The following is a 15,847-nucleotide window of genomic DNA, read 5'->3' on the forward strand; positions in this document are numbered from 1 at the left end:
TTGAGCGAGTGAATCGGACACAATGCCCGTGCATGGGTCTAGGACTATATTTCCAAGCTTAAAAGTTGGGCAAGCTAAAATGCAACCCCCTACAATACTGCGCAAAAGGACCTAGAAGGCTAGAACCAGTGCAGCAGGCCGTATCCACATAAGGCCTTCCCTAATAATGAGATTCTGCCCATGACCTTCGTATTGATGATTTCTTTATATATAATAATAATACCTACCAAGGAAGAAGAGCTTAATGAGGACAAACGACCAGAGCAGAAGGCACACTCCCATCAAAATACCCATCGGGCGTATAGCAATTAGCATTGCTTGAACCAGATTACCAAGCAGCGGACCTCGAACATATCAATCTTATTCCAGAGTTGCACATAAGGATCATTTATGTGAATCATATGAAACAAATCAGGGCAACTCTTTGCAAGCACAATATTCATGAACGGCGTTGCAGACACCAAGAAAAAAGCTGTAATTGATGGTCAAGTGGCTTGTTATCGAAATTGGAAGATCAAAATCCACTTTGACATGGAATTTGGAGACGAGAACAATAATGCCATCCATAAATAATATACCGAGTCAAATCTGCGAAAACAAGCCAAGAAATCAAATCGTAGACAACTCGTGTGAATGGAAAAGCTTGTTAAGATGGCAAGAAATGGGGTTCACGAAAGCGGTCTCTAAGACAATTGAATTAGTGCTTGAAAGGTCGAAGCATAATCCCTTAAAGAATCATCTTAGATACAGAACTGTTGGGTAGTGAGACGTGACAGCTGCGCAAAGATTTTATCACGGCAACCGAGCTCTGGACCGGCCATCAAAAGGAAGCAGAAGCACCAAGGGCTAGGAGGATCTGGATTTCGAGGTCCTAGTTGCATCACCTTTGAAGATTTCTATCAGGCCCCGCTGGTGTAACCTTCTTCAAAAAAGAAATACCTAAAATAAAAGGAAAAGCAGAAAAGGAAACACCAGAGATTTGTACTGTGTCCAACAAAATAACCAAAAGTTTGTTGTTGCAGGCCAATACCGCAATAGATAACCAATTAGGGAATGCCCCCTTTGCCCTGAGACGCCTCAGAAAATTCATCTTCCACCAGAATAAATTTATCCAGATGTGGATGAAAACAAAATCCAAAAGGAATGCATCCATCATATATCATTTAGTTGGACTCTGAAGTATAACATGCAATGAAAAACCCAACCATGAGCAGTTAGGATCATCTAATGGCTGTGATATTCTGATCTTCATGTGGCACCAGGCCACCAGCCACATCAAAATGTCCCGAATATACCCAAACATGCCACCTTGACAAATATAACTCGCAGACTCACATTCATGCAAATGAGGGTAGAATTAACCAGACTAGAACGTAAGATGAACCCCAATCTGCACCAATCAGCCAGTCAAGTTACCTCACAACTAAATGAACATGTCAGCCTCAAAACAAAACAACAAAAGGTCTTCTATACCCCACAAGTCAGTCACTGGAAAGACAAAGATAGGAAGTTTAGCCTCTACATGACAATACCTAAATATACCTTGTGTTATTGCCAAAGATTAATTAGGTGGCTTGAATTCCCTTCTGCTCTCTATAACAGCCCTCTTTCTTGTGTCAAAGTCAACCTTGTCCAGATCTGATGCTGTTCCTAAGTACCCATAAAAGATCCTTTTCTTCTCCCCTGTCTTCTCATCCACCTTCACCAGGTTTGGATTATTTTCATCGTCCTTGCCTGATTTTGAGGACTGAGCGCGGGCCCAACCCTCACGCCCATGGCCTTCTTTCTCAAAGAATTCTGCTAGGCGTGTGGCCTCCTTAAGGCCTGATTGGTCGACAGCAAATTTCACCACTGTAATGCCCAGATGACCATCCTTACCATACAAAGACTTGGATTTTCCACCACCAAAGCCAAGATCTAATAACAAAAAGAGCAAAGCAGAACCAAGGACTTATTAGAAAAGATAGAAATATCTTAGGTAGTGTGCACAGCATGAACACCAGCAACAGGTAAGCATCATGAACAAGGATTGTGCCATCTCCACTCTGAAGTATGGTTACAATTATTCTTGAGAATAGTATGGTTCCAGTTCTCATGAGATTGATTTAAATTGCCATAGAAGTACCAATCAACAGAATCACAAACCACTAAAAATACATTGAATGGAGACAACAAATCCTGGAACTTCCAAATGGCCTAAAATCACCCAGCAAACCAGTTACCAGAAGGCAACTGATGACGGTTGTCAGACAAGGTAAGTGGCCAAAGTTTACTAAGTGTTTCTGCTTTTCTATAGGGAAAGAAAGAAATATGTAAATACAACTAACCAAGACTGAAGGAACCAATCTTAGAACAAAAAATGACATGATATCCAGCTTGACACACTCAGGAACCGACTCCCACCATAATTCCCATGGAATAAAAGCTAACATGTCTCTTCTTTTCAGGAGGATAAGAAACAGAAGCCGGGGGGCATCCACTGACAGGACATAACAGGAAGATACTTTGCATATTTAGCCATAGTACAGGTAATTCAGAGCCTGTTTGATCTTGGGTACAGAAAGAAATCAAACATTACAATACAAATTACCCTAGTTCACAGCTACATGACAGCTAGCACCCACTTCACTCCTTTTCCCAGAAAGATTTGCCAAGCATAGAAATTTACAAAATTGGTCATCTTTGCATTTATAAAATTAAAAGGTTTAGAATATTTGATCAATCAGATGGAGAAACATAACTCCCACATGAAAGATTCAAATCCAGAACATAACGAAACAAAACATAGTATGAAATGAATAAATGTTTCTGAGGTCAGATTAGACTCCATCAGAAAAGGGATTGCCATCATCTAGTAGAAAAGTGATAGTAATGCATAAACCTATTGCAATCAATTGGCAAGTATAACAAGTTACGAGAGATGATTTTCCTGGCACTTGATCTTGGGGAGCCATGTCTTCGGTGTCTCTTTATACTGATTACAGATTAAACTATTCCTATCTGACATGATGCCCATTGTGAAATGCTATGCTATTGTCTGACGAGACCAAAGACGGAAAAATCAAAACCAATGTTTTAAAACGTGGGGGCATGACGTGAGGCGTTCCACTGCCTAGAGGCGTGAGGCGAAGCCCCCAGCCGAAGGGGCAGGGGGAAAACCACTTTCTTTCCCCTTATCTTTTCTCCCCTTCCCTTTCTTTTCCTTTCCTTTTTTTCTTTTTTTGTCTTTTTATATAAGCCGTGCATGAGGCATACGCCTCTAGCACACCTCATGAAAAAAGCACATGAAGCGTATGCCTCTTGCACCTGAGGCGTACGCCTCAGAGGTGTCAGCGCCTTCGGCATACACCTCAGGGCATTTTGGGAGCGCCCCCTCCAGGCATACGCCTCCCACACCTTTTAAAACACTGATCAAAACGAAGGGTACAAGGGACTAATGCTGTTACCTTGTGCCAATTCCCAATTGGTCACATCCATAGAGAGGGTTACAATTAACAAAAATCTCACATAGAATTAGATCTGGACACCTGATCCAAAAATGTTTCTTAGCATATATGATCACCAGGATTTAATGATCAGCATCTGAAGCAAATTACAGAGGATAACAAAATAGGCTATTTTTATGGTGCAAATATCAAGTACTTTTAAGAAAATGTGCATAGAATATCTGCTGGCAGCAAAAAATGGAAGCACCATGAATAACCACCCCCCTACAAATAGCCCAACTATGTTACAAGAGAAAGAACTCAACTTGACACAACTCCGCTTCAATTCAAACCATCTAAAACAATCATACGTTGCTGTCAAATTGTAAGCCTTTAAATAAATTCTCACTACAGATCATGTTTTCATTACCCTATTGAAAACGACCACCTATTTGTTTCTTCTGGCGAGATAAAGAAACTAAGAATCCAGAATTCTACCTTATGGAAGGACAAAAGCAGGTGATATAATACTTTCATACACTTGAAGAAAGAGAAAAGTATAAAGGATGAATCATGTTGATGAAGGGCCAGAAGGAGGAAAGAGGCCATCAAGCCATTGAAGCAAATAGCAAATGAAGAGATGGGAGAGAAGATGTTTGAGGTTCAGGGCAAGTAGATTTCCATCCTCAAGAAACTGAAATAGATCTTTGGCCTTAGTTGGTTATAGTTAAGTTAGTTTGCTGTGGTAGGCCCAGACTTAGTTGGATGGAGCCACGATGTTCCCTTTGTTTATGCTTGCAGGCTCATAGTTTTGTCATTAATTTGGGTCATTTTGGGTTTGGGGTTTGTTTTTAGGGGGTTTTGGGCATGCTGCCTTTATTTACTTCTAATACCACTGGACCACTTTGTATTTGTAGATAATATTATTGTTGTCTTTATTGCTAAATGGCTACTTGTAAACTGACTTCAACTAGAAATAAGGAAATTTTACATCCTTCGATACCAAATGCATGTGTATCATGAGAACATGGATGACAGAACAATGGCAGATGTAGAATGAAACAGCCATGGACTATGGAGCTCATAGAATGGGATTAGGTGTTGCATGAGCTCACAAAACGGGATGTTGCAGAGTGAGGGGGGGTATGCAACCGTGAGTATCAAAATAAGGAAGATTGCAGGAGAAATGACGTACACCTGCAGCTGCAAAATGGCCAGATAAATTAGCAGAGCATGGAAAGGTCCACCCTCTAGTGACCGCCCTCAAAGAAGAATGCCTATACCCCAAAAGAGAAGCTTGGATTCTGGGGCCTCCCCATGTTTTTGTATTGGCATATTCTTGGGCTGAGTGTAAAGGCCCACCCTCTAGTAATGCCCCCAAAGATGATTGCTTTACCTAGGCCCCAAAATAGAAGGCATCTCCCCATTCATATAAGAAATAACTTGCAAAAACTATAGAGTCCTGCATCAAGAATACGTCAAAGACCTGTAAATATTTTTGCCTAGAGATGCACCCGAACAACAATTTTGCCTCCTGGCCATTTGATCAGTCATAACAATAGGAAATTGATAAGAATGTTCCCATTATGCCATAAAATTCAAAAGGGTAGATGATGTAGAAATTTCTTAATGACTCTTGTGAAACCCATGCATCACCATTATGACCAGAAACATTTTATCCAATAGAATGTTGACCAACCAAGAAATAATACATTCATGGAATAAATTTAGCCAGGATGAAGATATCAAGAAAGATTAAGTGAAAAACAGCAACACTAGGATAGGATAGAATCAGAAACAAGCAACTCTGGGTTTGGGTATATCGGGTTAACAACAAATGGAGACTCCAAAACATCAATATATGAGAATAGGAGAAAATTTATTTAAGACTAGCAATTTGGGAAAAGAATATTGACCTTGATGTGGTGGAACTGCAGCAAAGGATTTCCACAGGGTCACATAGGACAAGCATAACTCAATATCGACTAACATAGAAACCTAAATGACATAGAAAGGTACCCACTCAAATGAACATGATTAAGAAATTCATCCATACTAATTCAGAACCTAAAGATAATTATAGTGTAGTCAACCCAAGGGAAATGTCAATTGGTCAGTGCCAGTGATGACTAATTAATCAGGAAAAAAGTGGTGCTATATAGCATGTCAATCAAGTAGTGGGTAGGGGTCCTAAAATCCAGCTGTTCGACCAGTTAATACTTAATACTTTGACTACACTAAAAATCTACATTAAAAAATGCAGAGTAACATAAACAAAGTTTTCATCTCTTAGAATCAAAGCTACCGTTGAAGGATTATCATCTAGATTATGTTCCAAGATAAACTCATCCAGAAAAGGGCAACAATCTCTAGAAGATTTATAATTCGAGGGAAAAAATAGAAAATTTTCAATAAAACAAATGAATGGACTCCTAATTAACAGCTAAGAAATTTTGGTGACCACTGCACTACCCCTTTTTTCAGAAGGAAAAATTGTAAAACCAAATAGAACCATACAGAATAAAGCATGTAAGAAAACATTATACCTCTAAGTTTAGTATCCATCAATTTGTTTCCCAAACCCTCCATGCGGCCATCTTTGCCCTTTCCAGAATTTGTGTTGTGAATGATGACCACTGGCGGCCACATAATCAAATCATCCCGACTTACAGCCGCTTCATCAGCAGATAATGATTGATATGCCTTTGAGTTTTCAGGAGGTTTCATGTAGTTCCATCCCATCAGAACACACAATGCCTTGTGTAAGCCAAGGTGATCATAACGCAAATCAGCATTTTGAGAGTTGTATGCATGCATCACAAGAGCATGCACATCTGGAAAATCTTTAGATACCCTGTAATTTTGAACATCGTGTGCATTGGATGATAGGAAGTTCAGATTTTGCACTAGAGTAACTAAAAGCAGCTCAAAGTATGTAGTTGGTGAATACAATAAAAACTTCAGTACTGAAAGCTAAGATGCTTGTGACATCCCATCAAGTAGGATTTAGGCATGCATATAACACACTAATTTCTTAAGAATTCACTCTTGGTGTATTATTTATTTAACATTCAAAAGTGAGTTCAAAACCAGTCAGAACCCATAGGTGAATATGCAAAAAATGGAGAGAGAACTCTCGCAGACCCTAGCTAAACATGAAAATCAAACTGCAAATCAGTGTACATGTATCATGTATCATTATATCAGCCAATATCTGGACCCACTTCAGGTTAATTAATCTCTAAAACACAAAGCTGTTTATGAAAGACACACTAATGAACATGCATCCAAAGGTGCCTTTACAAGTTCGCACATCCACCATATAGCTGTGAAAAATCTAAAAAGAAAATACTTGTGCTGGTATAGGACAGTACACTTCAGGTTAATTAATCTCTAAAACACAAAGCTGTTTATGAAAGACACACTAATGAACATGCATCCAAAGGTGCCTTTACAAGTTTGCACGTCCACCATATATCTGTGAAAAATCTAAAAAGAAAATACTTGTGCTGGTATAAGACAGTACACTCATGAGACTACCTTGGCTAAGATTAAGATAGGAACTGAATATGGTAGTTACCCAGGCTTCACAAACTTAAGGACAACCACAGGGTATAAATTTAACCACATACCCATTATTTACAAGAACCTTTCTTTGCAAAAATAACACTATCAGCATGCACTCAAAGCAAATATAACTACGCAAGTAAACGACTAAGATGTGATTCTCAAAGATGAAGACCACTGGTAAAAAATTTAACACCTAATGACCATCACCCCCATGGAAAGTTTTTAAACAGGGAAAAGAAAATTCACCAAATTTATTAGATAGTAAATTCATGCCTTATCAAAAGGGAAAAAAAGATGATAAACCCATGAAACCTGGTAGCGAATAACTAATCCCTTTGCAAACCTAAAAAATATTGACATGCACATTCAATAATAATTTCCATGTACAAAACCCAGAGGAAACAAATATGCAAAACAAAAGGTAAAAACCAAAAGTACAAGGGAGAGCAACTCCAGTATATAACAAATTACTCCAACATATCTTATATGTAAGAAGGCAAACATATGCATGAACAGGCATGCACACAAACAGCAACAATAAGGGTTGGAAAGAAAAAGCAATTCCCACATATGAAGAAGGTGGACCATGGAAGTCATGTGTCCAAACACTTGTTCCCTGTCTATACAACCGTGCTCAGAACAATTAGGAAACCTATAAAACTAGTAACAATCTCAAAAGTGCCAAAGCACTGAGATATAATTGCCTGTAAGATAAGTGAACAACTAGATCCAAAGGAAAAGTCTACTATCCAGTTGCACTCCATTGCCGACTACCAAGCATGGAAGAACAAATAGCCATATTATCTGTTTAACCAAAATAATTGCTCTTAGCTAACCAAGCCAAAAACCTAGATGCTGTCATTCAAGACAATCAGATACCTTTCACCTGAATAATAACTTAAATAATCAGCAAAACTTGATGCACATCATTGAAATTCCAAAGATAGAATCAAGTATCAAACAGAAGAACAGACACCACAACCCCTGTTTCAAACAAATATAGGAGATTTGTATATAAATTAGCACATCTAACAACCAAAAAAGAATCGCAGATAAGGAGCCTAGCAATGATATATGAAAATAACTTCAAAGGAAAAGAAACAGCTGAGCCTACTTGATGGAATGAATAGTCAGTGGCATGGCCAGCATGAACTGAAAAAATTCAAAGTTTTAATGCAATTAGAGAATGGAATACCAGTCAAAGCACATAGAGTACATTTGTGCATGAATCCTGCATGAGGGAAATAACAATTAATCAAAGAGGAAGACTGATGTGTCGTGCAGACTAAAGGCAGTCATGAAGGAGTTCTGGAAGGCTCGTGAGCTGCTGATCTGCAGAGTGGAGTACCATCACATCTACCGTGAAGCTAACCAAGCTGTGGACTGGGCAGCAAGGGAAGCTCTTTCCTACCCAGACTCCCCTCTTTCCTTTTGTAATGCTAATATGCCCCGACCCTTGGTTTTTATTTGTTGGGGTGATTTTTCGGGATGAGCTACCCGCTGTCTTGTGTAGCTCCTCTGGATTTACCCCAAAAAAAAAAAAGAGAGAATCCCCCTCCCAAAGGTGGGGAATGGAAGAACCATAGAGGAGACCATGAAAAACAAACAAAAAAAAGTCATCACCACAGAAACTGATGGCAAACCTCCCAATAACATGAAGCAGCATTATCTTTGAATGTCAAGACGTCACCATTAGACCAATGCACTTAAGGTATTGAGTGAGGAGCTTACTTTGCTTTAACCTACAACTCAAGTGTCACATAGAAGTACCAGAATACATTTTTAATTCTAACTTTCAATAAATCCTATACAAACAATACAGCTTATAAGCTCAACCATACAACATAAACAACACACAAGAATCCTCTCTCCCTCCCCCCTTCTTTTTTGAGGGCTTAAGACACACATGAATCAAGATGGCCACAAAGCCATCTTACTAAATCCATCTTCATGATCAATAAACTTTATACAAACCATAAAGCATATTAACCAAACTCTACAGCATAAATAACATAGAAGAATCAAGATACCAGACATAGAATACAAATAATGGGTAAGGCATATAGTTCAAAAAAGAAACATTGTTGGTTGGACATCCTTGACCACCAAAGCATAAACTGATGCAAGATGCATCACATTTTCCCTGTTGCAAGAAGACAATTGTTAATGACAATTTCATACTTGAATAGTAACACAAAGAAAAAACTCTTGTATACAAGACTGACACATCTATGTCTACTCCAATATATTATTAAAAACCATAACACATTGCTCACAAGTAGGACACAGACCATCATAACACATACAAAAAGGCACAAGCTGAATCGGTACTCATACAAGCAGCTGAACATCACTCAGCAACCAATTACGAATGAAAGACATGAGGTCAGAAAACGGGCATTCACTCCAGAACATCCATTATATGTCCATCCAGAAATAGATTTCCTTTGGATATTCTTAAATAGAACAACGGAATAATATGTCCAGTCTGTATCAAGCAAAAGTGTCTTGGTATCATGCACTGTTTCTCCAGACAAGCATAACACACGAATTTTGTAGACAAATACTCGAAAGAAAAATATTCATAAAAAAAAATACTCGAAAGAAAAATGACCATCTACAAGTCATCAGCCTAGCAACTGGTTAGATCACAAAAGTCCTATATATTATCTCAAATAACACCACGATTTATATTGCATAAATGGCAATAACATATGCACAGTACCAGCTAGAGAGATAATCAGATAAAGATGCATTCCAATGCAATGAAATAAAAGGTGCACACCCCCCCCCAAAAAAAAATGTCAAGAACCATGGGATAAGAACCAAGATCTCCAAATTGAACAAGTTAAAAGTGCATGCATATGATGTTTCTTTTTTTTTTTGATAACTACATGCATAAGATGTTTCAATCAATATCTTTTAATCAAAAAGACAAATAAAATACTAAATGGGGTAAAGTGCATGCATATGATGTTTCAAAACCACCTGGGCTGTTTTTTAAACAGCCAAGCTTTTCTCCCCTAAAACAAATAAAAGTAACAGAACACAGGTTGGTTGTATTCAGGACCAAGGTTCAAAGTATTGATACGATACGCCCCGTATCAGGCGTATTGTATCACATTGGCAGGGTTCTGATATACCTATTTAAAGGCGTATTGTATTGCATTGGCAGGGTTCTGATATACCTATTTACAGATGCACAAGCATAAAATTGTTTGTGGTATGTAAATAACATGAAAATAACTGTAAAAAGTTAGCCTTCTAACAATATCACATAAAAAAGGCACATGAACCCATACACAATCACAACCTAAAATGAAAAGAGAATTTAAATAGTTGGAAGTATAGAGCTCACAAACACAGAACCAAGGTTCAAAGCATCGACACGTATCAGCCGATACGTATCATTCCGGGACCCCTCCGATATGCCCCTATAGTGGGTGTATCGGAGGTCTGACCGGTTCAGGGGGTGGAGCCCTAAACCAGCCCCCCTGAACCGGTTTCAGAAAAAAAAAATAAGTAAAAAAATTAGTATCGATACGCCCCTACCGGCGTATCAGGCATATCGATATTTGAACCTTGCACAGAACCTTCTACAGAAAATCACAGTGGTTTCTAATATTGCATATAGACAAGATAAAACCATACCAGGATATAAACTTAAAGCAGGCAACCAATGCTCCCAACAATCACATATAGTTTAGGACAACCAACTAAATGATTATTAAATTCTTCTCAAATGATCAATTATAGAAATAGGAAAAAGAAAGTCCCATGCTCTGCTAGCAGATAACCAGCAGAAGATAAAAACAAAAAGCAACCAGAACAATCACAAGTAGAGGTTGTAATCACGTGCCCAGAACATCAATAGAACAAACCTAAATAGTTTTATTAAATATTCAATGGTAAATTTCTAAACAACTATAGGAAAAAAAAAAGTAAATTTGGAAGCAAATGCATAATCCACCTGTGACAGGCACTTGGGCAACTTTTGAAGGCATTGAAACAGTGGACTAAACTAAACTATATAGCAAATGCTACAGATAATGCTATCATAAAAGAGTTCTATAAATGATAATTTATTTGATGATCAACAGTACAGCATTAATGGATTGAAAGTGAGGAAAGGCACCAAACTGTACAAGGTGTTATTGTACAAACCAAAGTGAGGAAAGACATCCTAGCAAGGGAGTCAGTCATACTATTTGTGGATCTGCAGATCCATCTGAACGATCAGTTCAAACTGGTTCCCAAAGCTCATACCTGTCTAATCAGAAAATGCATTCCATGGCATACCAATACAAAGAGTTATGGCAATCAAGGTTCAAAGTATCGACATGGTATGCCCAATACGGGGCATTTCATATCGTTTCTCTTGGTGCCTATACACCTATTTACAGGTGTTTTCACGAACTCCTTTTTTTATTAAATAATATATATATAATTATACTTAAAACTGAAATTTGGAAAAGAAAAAACCAAAATAAAGGTGTGTCGGTTAAAGTACTGGTACACCTCTGCCAATACACAGGTGTATCAATACTTTGAACCATGATGACAATAAATACTTGGCAATCTCCTCCAATTGTATAGGCACTATCAATGTGGTGAAGCAATGACTGGTTGTTTTGACCTCTCTAGTTGATATAGTGACTATCAATGTAGGCACCAACTAGTCACTAAAAAAATATGTTCTAAATTTAAGATATTCATGCAATCTGATAAATAAGTTAATCTAAACTACAATTATGCAAGAAAAGAATGAGATGGAAGTGGTAGGGTATCACAGCCTTTGTTTTTCAAAGAAAGAAACCTTGGCTATTCAGTGTGCTGTTGGTTTGTGGCAACTCCATACCAACACACCATTGATTGAGAAAAAAACATAAAATATATCCTCCAATACCATCTTTTATTTTATGCCTTTTATACTGTCATTCAATCATTTGCCCTAGGAAATCTTTAATAACTTTTTAAATTCTTTAACCACTTTCTTCATGGGTGCCCTAAGAGAAGGTTTGAGTTTATGAGGTATCCTTACCCAAACAGAAATGTAGTTTTTCTTCCATGATACAAAACTCTTGGAAAATCTCCCACCATTACATTCCAAAAACATCTTCTCTTGGGTTCCCAACCAAAGGAAGGCTCAATATTTAATAGGCAAAAATTTCTCTCCACAACTTATTCTCATGCACAGTCCTCTAGTTTTCTTTCCATTAGATTGATCTCCACAAAAAACCATAATTTACTTTGAAAAAACCATGATAGTATATGGACACAACACACACCATTATCCAACAAATCCATCTCTTCCTCAAACCCACTTTTGACAACACCTATCTCAAAAGAAAAGAAATAAAAAAACTCCACATGGTCACAAACTCTCCCATATCTAATTGATAAATGAAACCATTTCTTGTTTAAGTCTTCAAATCATCTAGACATCTACCATCTCATTGGCCACCAAAATCCCACATTCACAAAAGCCCCTTATTCTTGAGATTCCACCAAATGTAGCATCTTTCTCAATATCATTGATAGAACTTATTTTCATCTAAGAAATAAATACACACTTTTTAACCAAAAAAAACTAACTTCCTAGTCTATGTGATTACATGAACCAACCAGACAAAAATATAACTGAATTTTCCATATTGCCCTAGAAACCTGGCAAATGATAAATTTGGTTCAATTTATCAAACAACACATAATTTTGACATTGCACCTTCAAATATATGAGATAGGGAAGGTATCAGTGATGGATGGAGAGTGACAGTAGCAACCTAAAGATGATGTCAGCCAACTGCCAAATCATTGTGATGATGTCAGCAGTCGGCCAACAGGACATAACAAAAACCTAATTTTCCATATTGCCTTACCAACCTAAAGATGGATGCCATCCCAACAGAGAAATACTTATAAAGATAAAAAAAACTTAAGCAACAAAGGTACCAATAAAAAAAAAGCTAAGAAACGAATTTTTCATTGAAAAAAACAAATTTTATATTGCCCTAGCAATAAAAAACTACCTAATCCATGTGGTGATGTAAGTCATTAAGACAGAAAAAACATTTTTTTCATATTGCCCTAGCAACTGACTGAAGCAATAAGTGCAAAGGCAAAACAGAATTAAAACGATATATACCATTGTCTATTAAATCGAGCAGCAAACTGTTGTGCCACTACTGATAATAATGATCAGAAATAGTTTTACCTAACAGTGCTTCAGCCTTCCACAAATAACAAGAGAATATAAGAAAGGCAAGAAGGACCTTCAAAGAGCTACAACCAAGGAAATCCCAAAAAACTCCTCCCTTTTGGAAGCTCAATACAACCCAACCCTCCATTCTCAACATACTCATACATAAAGGGAATTCTACTTTCATGTTTGAGCCCATACCTGGGTGATGTCCCTATGCATTATAGACGGCTATGTCTTTTTTCTGAAGCAATTAGGAGATTTTTTTTTGTCAACTTCCTAACCCAAATTGGAGTGCATAAATAGAGATCCAAACTGTTAAGTTGAGTCTTTCGACAGAATTATTGTAATTGAATTTTAGATAAGTTAATGTGATGAATGAAGTTAAACTTGGAGAGTTCTGGTTGTAGGCATGTCTCTGTGACCTTTGGAGATGTTTTAAATTCTTCTCACAGTCATATGTTCTAATAACAAGATTTTACCTCCTTCCTAATCTCCTGTTCATTTTTTTATGCATGTCAAATTGTGTACTTGCTTCTTTGCCTATATTCTTCATCCTGAAATCATACAAACCACCTTCCTTCTGATGCAGGTGCTTATAAGAAAATTTTAAGCAAGGCTCAAAGAAAGAAATTGAAGAAAAGGGACAAATAGAAGACCGGAAGAAATCATTGTCAACCATAAAAAGCGATTGATTGTGCAGTCAAATTTGGAAACAGACTCCCTGTATGTGCAGGTTTAAAGCTGTATTCATCTGTCTCTCCCCAGAGACCGCATTGCCGGGAGTCTTGTGCACTGGGCTGCCCATTGACCAGTCAAATCTTGTTTGATTTGGCTGAAATTTGGTGGCACTAAAGTACACTTAGGGTACAAAAATACTATGGATTTTCAGCTCTATCTGACATGTGAAATTGCTCCAACCAAAGACTTCAAGTTGGTTGATTTTTGGGTTCTGCAACTCATGGTCAAAGTCCAAATCAACAGGTTGATTAGTAGGCATATTATTATGAAGCCAATAGCTATAATGGAAGTTATTCTAGCTTATTTTTCTATTATCTCTTGTTTATTTGCTTGATAAGACTTGTGGCTGAAGCCTATCGTTGTGTGTTACAAAATTTATGCTTCACTTTCACTCTAGAAAAATCTGAAAGTTGCAAAACCCCTATCAGTTCATCATTAGTGTCATATCCTCCAAAGCAAATGGCAACATAATTGAATAGTTAAGTATTGTGTCATTATTAATGCCTCCATATTCTGAATGAAATCACCATCTCCTTTTTTCAGTTTATCAGTGCACCTAATATTTTCCAAGGTTTTGAAAACCGACCCGGAAACGGAACCGTTCTAGCTACTGGTTTCCAGGTCAGCGGTTCAACCGTCCGGGTTGAACAGTTCGGACGGTTTGCATATTAGAGCAAATGTTTATATGAGATTTTCCCTAATATGCAAACCTCATAAGAGATGTCGGCTGAGAAAGGAGAAAGGAGAACTGTTGTCTGAGAAAGAAAAAAAATAAAAAAAAGGAGAGGAGTGAAGGAGGGAAGAAGGAAGAGGATGAGGATGATTCGATCTCAGATCTGAGATCTGAGTTCGTGTCTTCTTCTCTTTGTGCTAGATCCCAGATCTGAGTTTGTGTCTCAGACTGGATCTCAGACCTGAATCATCTGAGTTCTCTCTGCAACTTTATATTGTGAACCGTTGGCCGGGTCAAACGAGTTGACGGTTCAACTGCCCAGGTCAGCCCAGGTCAGCAGTTTTTTGACGAAGCCAACGGGTTAGGGGTGAAACGGAACCGGTTATCTGGACGGTTTCCGGGCCAAACGGTCCGATCGTCCGGGTCAACGACGGTTCAAAAACTTTGATATTTTCAAAAAAAAAATAGAAAATTCTTAACTTGTCAGAATTGTTAGAAGTAGTTAACAGGAGCAGTATTGTCTTTTTCATGTTATTCTTTCTCTCTTATATTTGCTGTAATTTTCCTATGGGTATTGTAGTCATTTCAGCCTTAATAGAATGTTAATACAACCTGGGTCTAAGGAGAAGTGAACAGATTTCTCCTTTCTAGTCTTCCCTCTTTTCTTCTCTTTCCCTTCCCTTTCTTCTCCTATCTTCTCTTTCTTTCTTCTATCCTTTTCTTCACCTTTTCTTATTTTATTAAAGTTGGAACTTGGTATCAGAGCCTTGAGGTCGACTGTTCACGTGTCAACTTTTTGTGCCTTAGGAATAGAGAATATTCTCTATTCTTTGTTGGAAAGGAAAAGGACTTAAGAGGACTGATCGCCCACTTGGAAAAGAAGCTTTAATGCCTCAAGTTGTAGTGTCGTGTGAGTTGGTGGTGTTTTTCTAAAAGCCCTCTATTCGACAGTTCAAAGAGAGCAGTTTTGTGATGTTTCGAGTTGTGAGCTAGGTGCTCCTCAATGTGTGGTGATTTTGTAATGGTTTGTGTTGTGGTGACACCTTGTGGTAAGTATGCAATCTTTCCCAAGTTTTTCTTAAGTAGAGGGCTGATGATTCTTGGTGTTTTTCCTAAAGAAAATGGTGTGTTACAGTAGTTACATACCAGCTGTTTGACAGTTTACCTAGGTGACAAATCAGTGATCTCCCACTCATGGCTTCACCAAATGGTAGCACTAAACCTACAATAGTTGTGCAA

General features: G+C 37.8%; 1 protein-coding gene across 2 annotated transcripts in view; it reads right to left on the reverse strand.

Annotated features, from left to right (window-relative positions):
• Window positions 1–371: 371 nt before the first annotated feature.
• LOC148879227 (uncharacterized) overlaps window positions 372–15,847 on the reverse strand; it is a 29,508-nt gene continuing 14,032 nt past the window's right edge. The window contains exons 2-4 of one of the 2 annotated variants that reach the window (XM_088960700.1): window positions 5,972–6,279; window positions 1,543–1,917; window positions 372–1,390 (exon numbers count right to left, since the gene is read on the reverse strand). In XM_088960700.1, the coding sequence (XP_088816826.1) occupies window positions 1,562–1,917; window positions 5,972–6,279 (664 nt within the window). In that variant the 3' untranslated portion in view covers window positions 372–1,390; window positions 1,543–1,561. Of the gene's footprint in view, window positions 1,918–5,971; window positions 6,280–15,847 lie in introns of both variants that reach the window. The other variant, XM_088960701.1, reaches the window with a different exon arrangement.

The sequence above is a fragment of the Nelumbo lutea genome, chromosome 1 (genome assembly GCF_056320005.1).
Source record: "Nelumbo lutea isolate HS-2025 chromosome 1, American lotus-T2T, whole genome shotgun sequence".
In the NCBI taxonomy this organism is placed as follows: domain Eukaryota; kingdom Viridiplantae; phylum Streptophyta; class Magnoliopsida; order Proteales; family Nelumbonaceae; genus Nelumbo; species Nelumbo lutea.